The sequence below is a fragment of the Balaenoptera ricei genome, chromosome 2, assembly GCF_028023285.1.
Source record: "Balaenoptera ricei isolate mBalRic1 chromosome 2, mBalRic1.hap2, whole genome shotgun sequence".
Classification (NCBI taxonomy): Eukaryota; Metazoa; Chordata; class Mammalia; order Artiodactyla; family Balaenopteridae; genus Balaenoptera; species Balaenoptera ricei.
In genome coordinates this window covers 112,866,072-112,876,740 of record NC_082640.1, presented here as the reverse complement: position 1 = coordinate 112,876,740, position 10,669 = coordinate 112,866,072, and the positions used below count along the sequence as shown (strand labels likewise).

Sequence of the window (10,669 nt, the reverse complement as noted above, 5' to 3'; positions counted from 1 at the left end):
GAAAGCAAGACTGCTGCACCTCTTACACCCAGGGCAAACCTCACACTGCAGCACCCCCTAAAGCCCACACAGCACCAGGTGACTTTACTGTAGAGTAGTCAGGGCTTCCAGGTCTTATCGCAGGACCCAGTCCTCTGGATGTCTACATTTTCCATTGTGCTCAAGGAGAAGAAACAGGTTTGTGAATCAAAGTGGAAAAACAATGCATGCTGGGTGGATCGAGTCTTAAATGATTTATGCTCTCTCAAGATAATATACAGACAGAAAGAAGGGAAATAGAATATTTTAATAGGATGGGAAAATAAATAGAAAAAAAGAAGGGAAAGCATAGCGTTGGATGAAGAGAGAAAGAAAAAGAAAAATGAGAGATAAGAAAAAGGCAAAATAGGGGAAAAGAGTAAGGCAAGAGAAGACAAATGGTAAGAATGAGCTTATTTGTCTCTTCAGAAATAATTTAGAGCTGACTTCTGAATAAACCTCTTTGACCACAGGATAAGTCAGGTTTTTCTCTTGGTTGGGTCTGTTGGGATCCCTCCCCATGATGATATCTAGTTAAATAGTCATACAAAAAGAACTTGAACCTTCTCTTTAAACATTTTGAGAGAGAGAAAAAAAAAGGAGGGGTGGTGGTATAAACACCTCCTGGTATATTTGCCCTATTAAACAGTAGATTTTAAAATTAAAAACAATGGGTTTTCCTGGTGGCACAGTGGTTGAGAATCTGCCTGCTAATGCAGGGGACACAGGTTCGAGTCCTGGTCTGGGAAGATTCCACATGCCGCGAAGCAACTGGGCCGTGAGCCACAACTACTGAGCCTGCGCGTCTGGAGCCTGTGCTCCGCAACAAGAGAGGTCACGATAGTAAGAGGCCCGCGCACCGCGATGAAGAGTGGCCCCCGCTTGCCGCAACTAGAGGAAGCCCTCGCACAGAAAGGAAGACCCAACACAGCCAAAAAATAAATAAAATAAATAAATAATAAAGGTGCTAATAATTTAAAAAAATTTAAAAATTTAAAAAAATAAAAATTTTTTAAAAACCTCTGTGAAAATTTGCAAAGATAGGAGATTTTCCACATATAGAGGCTACTTAAAACAGACTTTAGATGAAGTGCACATTGAGTAAAAATCCATGATTAGGGACTTCCCTGGTGCCGCAGTGGTTAAGAATCCACCTGCCAATGCAGGGGACACAGGTTTGAGCCCTGGTCTGGGAAGATCGCACATGCCACGGAGCAGCTAAGCCTGTGTGCCACAACGACTGAGCCTGTGCTCTAGAACCCGCAAGCCACAATTACTGAGCCCGCGTGCCACAACTACTGAAGCCCATGCGCCTAGAGCCCGTGCTCTGCAGCAAGAGAAACCACCTCAATAAGAAGCCCACGCACCGCAACGAAGAGTGACCCCCACTCGCCACAACTAGAGAAAGCCCACGCGCAGCAACGAAGACACAACACAGCCCTAAATAAATAAATAAATAAATTTATTAAAAGAAAAAATTGATGTTTAACTAAGCTTGAGGTATTATGATGATGGCAATGGGTTCATTTTAAGAGGAAGACAGGCTAAAGTTTTATACTAAAAAATGCCACAGCGGCAGCAGATTGATTATTCAATAGATGTGAATGTAAAGGAAACAAATAAGTATGAATACAAAGAAGTTGTTTCTCTGATTTCCCTTATTTTTCCTTTAAATAATATCCAAATAAACCACACATTTTGGAAAGAGGATAGAAAATCTCTTTGCTTTGAATCAAAAAAAATGTGGAAGGTAGCTATTTCTGAAAGCTTTGCTAAGGTTCTCATACTTTAATAGTTAAAACCTTTACCCTCTTTCTTTGGCATATGTCAGTTATCTTTAAATACTAATCTTCAAGTCCCAAAGAGACCTGTGATGAATGGGAACATAGAATACATTTCTTCTCTCTCTGCCTGGAGCTTAAGTGTTACCGGCAATCATCTCCAGAGGATGATTGGGAAAAGCTTAATGAAAGGAATATTTTTAAATACATGGGTAGGATTAGGGGAAACCTACAAGAGAAGGTAAGGCACCCTGAGGCCAGCAACAGTCAGAAGACTTCACCACACCTAGACTTGAAGGGACAGAGGAGGAAGAAATTACCCTAGCCTGGGAGACCTGTAAATGAGGTAGATCAACAGGACCTGTGGATTTCAGCACAAAAAAGAAAAGATCTAAGAATATAAATATGCTGACCACTCTCTCCTGCCAATGCCTCCCACTGGGCCAAACCCAACCAGAAGCAAAAAAGACAAGTGCATAGAAGTCAGCCTCCTGGGCGTAGAGCAGGATGGAGAATAGACCTGGTGAGGAGGACAAAGAATATCCAGCCCCCTGACACTGGGGTTTATGGCTGCCCTATCAACCAGGCAAAACGTGGGTATATCCTAAATGTATGTATGGGCATATCTATACAGCATTTTGATTGATGTAGAAAGACAAAAAAGTCAAATTAAAACAAGAGTCTAGGGGCTTCCCTGGTGGCGCAGTGGTTGACAGTCTGCCTGCCAATGCAGGGGACATGGGTTCGAGCCCTGGTCTGGGAAGATCCCACATGCCGCGGAGCGACTAGGCCCGTGAGCCACAATTACTGAGCCTGCGTGTCTGGAGCCTGTGCTCCGCAACAAGAGAGGCCGCGATAGTGAAAGGCCCGCGCACAGCGATGAAGAGTGGCCCCCACTTGCCGCAACTAGAGAAAGCCCTGGCACAGAAACGATGACCCAACACAGCCATAAGTAAATAAATAAATAAAACCCAAAGTTTAAATAAATAAATAAATAAATAAAATAAATCTATGTTATAAAAAAAAAAAAACAAGAGTCTAATATAGACTTTAGTGCTGTAATTAAATTTTCCTGGTAATTGCCCAATCTCTACTACTTCTATCCTCTACAGATGTAGAACGCACAGCATGCAGAACTATGCTTAGATAGTGCAAGTGACTCAGATTTTTTTATGTTCAACCATTTAATAATTAAATCCAAGAGCTACAAATGAATTAAACCTTTAAGAGGGGCTTCCCTGGTGGCGCAGTGGTTAAGAATCCACTTGCTAATGCAGGGGACACGGGTTCGAGCCCTGGTCCGGGAAGATCCCACATTAAAAAAAAAAAAAAAAAAAGAAACCTTTAAGAGGCCACACACCCAAAGGATTACTAGGGCATCAGTTGAGCTTTCAGAATTGAACAAAATAGACTCAATAGCTATTCTGCTTATGTGCTTTGATTTATGAGATTAATGAGGATATTATTCATCAAATGCCTACTGTGAGCATAACGTTAAGCCCTTTACGTTTCTTGACATTTTATTTCTCCTAATATTTTAGAGATGAGGACACTGGAGTTCAGGAATATTAGGTAATTTACTCAAGTCACCCCTAAAGAAATAGAACAAAGATTTTAACCCATACTTTTCTGACTTCAGAAGCATTCTTTCCACTAAATCACACTGAGAATTTCAATTTTGATCATTTACTTTTTTAAAAAACCTTATAATATTGGAAAGTAATTCCATTATCCTAATAAAATTATACAATCACAGACTTGAATGTGCCAAGTAGAACTTTAGATGTCATCTTATTATTGAGTGTATACCAAATGCTGACCTCACTTGTGTGTGCCACATAACCAAAGCAGTCCCTAGATAATTGCCTCTAAGAGGTCCTCAGACATTTGAAGAACTGGCTGAGCTACTGCCCCCAAGAAAACTTTACCATCAATGCAGATGGTAAAGACAGAGCAGCAGACAGAGCAGACTGATGCAGAGAGACTTTGGACAGCTTCATGCCAACTGCATTGGACTCTTAGGTAACTCTCCAGCCCTGCTCTCTATGTTTAGTCTCAGGAGTCTTAGAACAGCTTTTTTAACCAGGAATTTCTTATTTTGTTTTGTTTTTAATGGGAAGTAAACCTCCAAAAAAGAATATGGAAATCTCTATATAGATGCAAACTCCCAGGATTTGGGAATACAGGGAATTTTACTCTCCTGTAAATGTTTCACAAGTCACCATCAGACTGAAAGCTTCATGAAGCCTGTAAGACTGAACTATCACTGAGCTCTCTTCTTTGTAATTCCTCTCTCATCAACTGCATTTTCCCCTTCTTTTATTTCATTCTTCTTCCACTTCCCCTTTGGGTAGTAATGTCTTTAGTATTCTACATATGAGCTGGAAAAAATCTGGTAGGAAGACTAGTCTTTGACAGTTTAAACAGTAGACTCAAAACACCAATGTAAAAGGTAGGGTTTTCAATACATCACACACACACACACACACACACACTCCTCAGTGAACTGAAAAGAACTTCCTCTACGAACAAAAGGAATTTTCTGTCTCTTTTCTTGCTTGCCAAAACAATGAGGGGGCCCCATGCTTATTCACTGTCTATGGAGCAACAACAATACACACGGCACCATGCAGAACTCATGAAGAAAATGCACACATGACTCGTCTTTTCAAATATTTCATTTGGTTAAAAGAGAAGACCTGGGCTTCCCTGGTGGCACAGTGGTTAAGAATCCGCCTGCCGGTGCAGAGGACATGGGTTCGAGCCCTGGTCCGGGAAGATCCCACATGCCGCGGAGCAACTAAGCCCGTGCACCACAGCAACTGGGCCTGCGCTCTAGAGCCCGTGAGCCACAACTACTGAAGTCCGCTCACCTAGAGCCTGTGCTCTGCAACAAGAGAGGCCACTGCAGTGAGAAGCCCATGCACCGTGACGAAGAGTAGCCCCCGCTCGCCACAACTAGAGAAAGCCTGCGCGCAGCAACGAAGACCCAACGCAGCCAAAAATAAATAAATAAATAAATAATTTTTTAAAAAAGATAAGACTAATACACTGTTAAACAAGCAATAATCCAAAATCGAATATGCCTAAAGAAGTTGTACAAACATATACCAATTTATATGTGTATACAATGGAGACATTTGGATGTTACTAAAAGCAAAGAATAGTGGCTAAAGCCTCAAGATCTGGAGTCCAGAGTCTGGGATTCCCACATCAAATTTGACTGAGCAACAGAATCACCAGGGAGACATTTATGGAAAATACAGACTTCTGGACCCCACTCCTGAAAACTCTGATTCAGTTAATCTAGAATGTAGGAAAAAATCTATTTTTCTGAACAAAACTCCAGAGACTTCTGATTTTAAAAAGTTTGGGAATCACTAATCTATCCTAGGACCTTGGTTTCTAAAGTGGGAGGGACAGGTCTGGGTAAAAAGACAAAGTAACGAGGATCTGGGAAGAATATATTACAACTTCCAGTTGTATTTTTTTTAGCTTAAAAATTTGGAAGGAGATTGAGTTTTACTAATATTTCATATACCAATTGACACTGACATCCTCACGGGGCCTGTATATTAGATTATAATAAGTAAAATATCCTGAGGGGAGGATTGAGCTTCCAAACTCAGGGCTGTTGGCAGTAGCCACTCACTCATTCATTCCCCTTCAGCTTACTGTATTATCCAATGTTAACTAAAGTACCCTTTATAAAATGGATACACGTCTTGAAAAGATTCCTGCAAAGAGAGTGAAGCTGGCAGATAATATTTAAAATGCAAACACAGAAAGCAAGAAGAAAATGGCAGAGTGGACATGACTCTTCCTCCTATCACAAGTTCATCATCAGCCATTTCATGAGGGAAAGCAAAAATAATCCAATCAGATTTCAAAAGAAATGGATCAAAAGTGTTTCAATTATCAAGAAAACTATTTAGGGGCTTCCCTGGTGGCACAGTGGTTGAGAATCTGCCTGCCAATGCAGGGGACACGGGTTCGAGCCCTGGTCTAGGAGGATCCCACATGCCGCGGAGCAACTAGGCCCGTGAGCCACAACTACTGAGCCTGCGCGTCTGGAGCCTGTGCTCCGCAACAAGAGAGGCCGCGATAGTGAGAGGCCCGCGCACCGCGATGAAGAGTGGCCCCCGCTCGCCGCAACTAGAGAAAGCCCTCGCACAGAAACGAAGACCCAACACAGCCATAAATAAATTAATAAATAAATTTAATTTAAATAAATAAATTTAATTTAAAAAAAAAGAAAACTATTAAAATGGATTTACAGACCATTATTGAAACACTCCTTAAAAACATATTTCCCTATGTACCTTTACTAATATGTAGTGTGTCTGGACTCAAATGTTTTTTCTGATAGTGCCAAATGGAAAAGCTTGGAGAATGCTGAATTGGGGGTGTTGGGGTGAACCGTTATTGCTCATCTTTTTTCCACCTCCTGCAAAGGCTGTGATCTCTCCTTGTTTCTGTTCAGCTCTTCATGGATTCCCTGCCTCTGTGTCCCCCAGAGCACAGTAGTAAATGGCTGCATCTGCCATCTGCGCCTGGAGGATAAGCAGTGATGAAGAGAACCGCTCATATGTCATGTTGTACCGTCCCTGCTGAGAAGGCCTTGAGCCCTTAAGAAGGAGTCTTGGTGCACATCCTGGGACGTGAAGGTACCAGAAGAAGTCGTAAGCATTGGATATAGAGTGATTACAGGAGATTTCTGCCAGAGCACCCTCCGAAGAGACCACAGTGGAAGGCTGAAATACTCGGTCCTTGCTCTCTGCAACTACAGGAAATAAAAAAAGAACGTTGTGACTTTTACACTGCTATTTGGTTTACTGATTGCCCCTTAGGTACAGTGGATATTAATGAATTTGGCTGTTTCCGTTTTTTAACAAGTCCAAGTTTTAAAACAAGGGTATACACTTTTCCAAGACCAGATGATGAAGGAGCCTACTCACCCTTCCAGAGAGAGCTGAGGAGGAGCTCCAGCCACAGTGCTTCCAGAACGCTCTGCAAAGCCATGGCCAAAACGCAGCTGGTCTCAGGCCTCAGCCACAAGTGTCATGCTCACCAGGAAGCTGATTTAAGGCTGCCTGTTTTGCATTTTCTTCTGTGTCATGACATCATCAGCCAGAATCTGTGAACTGAAGAAGAGTGATTACAGTTCTGAGGCTACATAATAATGACTTTGTTTTGAGAAGGTAGTCTTAAAAAGGAATGTGTCCTTTCAGAGGTCACCACAGTTGTGCATTTAAGAATGAATTAATCATTTAAGAGCTTTCTTCCTTCATCAGTGGTGTCAGAAGGAGTCTCACAATGGTTGGGAGACTGCTTCATCATTCAAACTAAAGTGATAGATTCACACAAAAGGTATGCTAAACTTATCACATGTGCTATAATGATATGATAACATGTTAAAAATAATGATCATGAAATCATAGTAATTGTGGTAGATGAGCAATGGATTTTTTTAAGGCACAAAAATTACGATGTAAATTATGATATTCATCAAAATTTGACTCCTTTCATCCAAGGTGAGCTCTGGAATAAGTATAGAAAGAAAATCTCCCTTGTATTTTTCTGTAACCAAAAGAAACTGGGTCAAGGAAGACCCAAAATTGCATTTGGAGATGATCCCTTTTGGATGGTACCTATCCTCATCTTATAGCCTGAGACTGTCCCCTCTGCTATTATTGAGGGCTTCATACTTCTACCTGAGGCTTTTATACAGATTTTCTTGGGATTTTGTTTGAAAAAGAAGAGTAAACAAGGTTTATGGCAATTCATGGTTTATACAGTAGAGTTTTTATGTGCACCACCACCACCTAGTGGGCAACATGGGAACTGATGGAAAATAATATCCCCAAGCAGCCTCTGAGACAGTCTTCATAGCTTCTCACATCCTGAAGAGAGTTTTTGCCCTTTGCTTTTGTTCAAATTCCTCTTCCTTATTCAATTTCCATAGGGGTATGAAGTCTATACAGAGGAAATAACCACCTTCCTGGAAAGCCTTCTGATTAACAAAAGATGTTCTTCATTCAGATGAGTGATTATTTATAAATTTATTATGTATTTATTTATTTATTTTTGGGTGTGTTGGGTCTTCGTTTATGTGCGAGGGCCTTCCCCAGTTGCGGCAAGCGGGGGCCACTCTTCATCGCGGTGCGCGGGGCCTCTCACTGTCGCGGCCTCTCTTGTTGCGGAGCACAGGCTCCAGACGCGCAGGCTCAGTAGTTGTGGCTCACGGGCCCAGTTGCTCCACGGCATGTGGGATCTTCCCAGACCAGGGCTCGAACCCGTGTCCCCTGCATTGGCAGGCAGATTCTCAACCACTGCGCCACCAGGGAAGCCCCAGATGAGTGATTATTTAAAACACACTTCCATAGAGTGAAATATTTCTTTTCCTCATCCTAAGATGGTTGCTTTATTCACTTCCGATTCTGTCTTTTTTAAATAGTCTCCCAGGTCAGGAGAAATTCATTTCTTCCCTGATATTTTTTTTCTTTTTTTACTGGGAGATTCCTTAATAATAATAAGATGATCATTAAGATCCAACAGTGACTTTTTATTTATATATAAATAAAAAAAGTTTCCCCAGAAAAAAAAGTTTCCAAATAAAATACTAAGTTCCAATATGGCTGTAAAATTAGGATGGAGGAATCAAAGACAGTGGACACAGATTCATTTAGTAGAAAAACTAATATGGCTACTGGGATTACCCTCCCCGGGGGGGGGGGGGGGGGGGTGGAACTGAAAGTTCCAACTCTCTAATCAAGTGGCTGGTTCCCCTGGCAACTAGCTCTCTTTCTTAGGTGGAGTCCAAAAGTCACCTTATTAACATAACAAAAGGCATTATTATCACTCTCATCACTTAGGAAATTCCAAGGGATTTAGGAGCTTTACGACAGAAATGGAGATGAAAACCAACTATATATTTCTATTATAAATCACATTATCACAACTGAGTTTAAAAAAAAAAAAGTTAAAAACTTTTATTGCAAATTGAAGATGAGGTTCTTAAACCTGCACTACTTTGTATTCCCTCCAGTAATGTATAGGAGTTCCAATTTCGCCACACCTTCACCAATACCAGTTATTGTCTGTCTTTTTTATTATTGCCATCCTAGTAGGTATGAAGTGTTACCTTGTGGTTTTGATATGCATTTCCCTGATGACTAAACTTGATGGGCATCATTTCATGTGCTTATTGGCCATTTGTATATCTTCTTTATAGAAATGTCTATTCAGATCCTTTGCCTAATTTTAATTGGATTACTTGTCTTTTCATTGTTGAGTTCTAAGAGCTCTTTATACACTCTAGATACAAATCCCATATCAGATATATGACTTGCAAATACTTCTCCCATTTTGTAGGTTGTCTTTTCATTATTGATGGTGTCCTTTGAAACACAAAAAATTTTAATTTTGAAGAAGTCCAATGTATCTATTTTTTCTTTTTTTCTTGTGCTTTTGGTGTCACTTCTAAGAATCCATTGCCAAATCCAAGATTATGAAGATTTACTCCTATGTTTTCTTCTAAGAGTGTTACAGTTTTAGCTTTTCCATTTAGGTCTTTGATTTATTTTGAGTTAATTTTTATATGTGGTATGAGGTAAGGATCTGACTTCATTCTTTTGTATACATATATCTAGTTGTCCCAGTATCATCTGTCAAAAGAGACTATTGTTTCCCTCATTGAAAGGTTCTGGTACCTCTGCTGAAAATCAGTTAACTACAGATGTATGGCCTAATGTCTGGACTCTCAATTCTATCCCATTGACCTACATGTTTGTTCTTATGCCATTACCCCACTGTTTTGATTACTCTGGCTTTGTAATAAGGGTTGAAATCTGATAGTGTGAGTCTTCCAAATTCATTTTTCTTTTCAAGATTATTTTGGTCATTTTGGGTTCCTTACAATTCCATATGAATTTTAGGATCCACTTTTTCATTTCTAGATAGAGATTTCATTGAGTTTGTCAACCATTTTGAGTAGTATTGCCATCTTAACAATATTAAGTCTTCCAATCCATGAACACAAGATGTCTTTACACTTATTGAAAACTTTAATTCCGTTCAGCAATGTTTTGTAGTTTTCAGTGTACATGTCTTCTACCTCCTTGGTTAAATATTTAACTAAGTATTTTTATGCTATTAAGAATGAAATAATTTTCTTAATTTCATTTTCAGATTGTAGTGTTTTATATAAAGCCTGTCTTGATTCCTTTTTAAATAATATTTCTCCTTAAATTAGGCGATTTCTTCTTAGTCAAGCTATTTTTGAGAAGAAAGTGTGGGAAAAGCTTCCGAAGAATGTTCTATGCCAGGAAGGCTTGTTTGTTCTCACAGTAAAGCCATGGATAGTATATATTTTGTGTCTGTTAAATTGCAAGTTGATTTGACCTTCCCTTCTTGTTAGTTAAAAAAGGTAAATAGCTTTAGAGTTGCTTGCCGTGCTCAGATTCTCCTCCACAGGCAGCATTGTTTCAGAGATAGTGTTTAAAATTTCCTCATTCAACCCTGCCTCTTCTGCTACATTGTGATGCCAAGTAGGCTAGAAAGACTCTTATTCTTAATTAGTTCCAAAAGAGCAGCCAATCAGTGGCCCCTATGGAGAAATCTATGCCTTGCTGACTCTGCCCAAACTCTGTAATGCAGTTATATTTTCCTGGCATCCTCCCTTACCCTGATCTAATTTCAAATGCACTGATTAGCTCTTCTTAGTATATTTTTGTATTTTAAGTGTTCCCTTTTTAATTAAAACAGATGAAATTTTCCCCTTTCCTTTTTCTCATTTTCCTTGTTTTATTCAGTTGATTTCAGAGAGAAAGTTAATGGACAGATAAGTCTTTATTCTGCATCTTCCATTT

General features: G+C 40.0%; 1 gene segment (V, D, J or C); it reads right to left on the bottom strand.

Moving 5' to 3' along the window:
* Positions 1–6,112: 6,112 nt before the first annotated feature.
* Positions 6,113–6,824, bottom strand: LOC132359562 (T cell receptor alpha variable 2-like). The segment is given in 2 exon segments: positions 6,113–6,582; positions 6,758–6,824. Coding segments are annotated over 2 exon segments (360 nt in total).
* Positions 6,825–10,669: the final 3,845 nt, after the last annotated feature.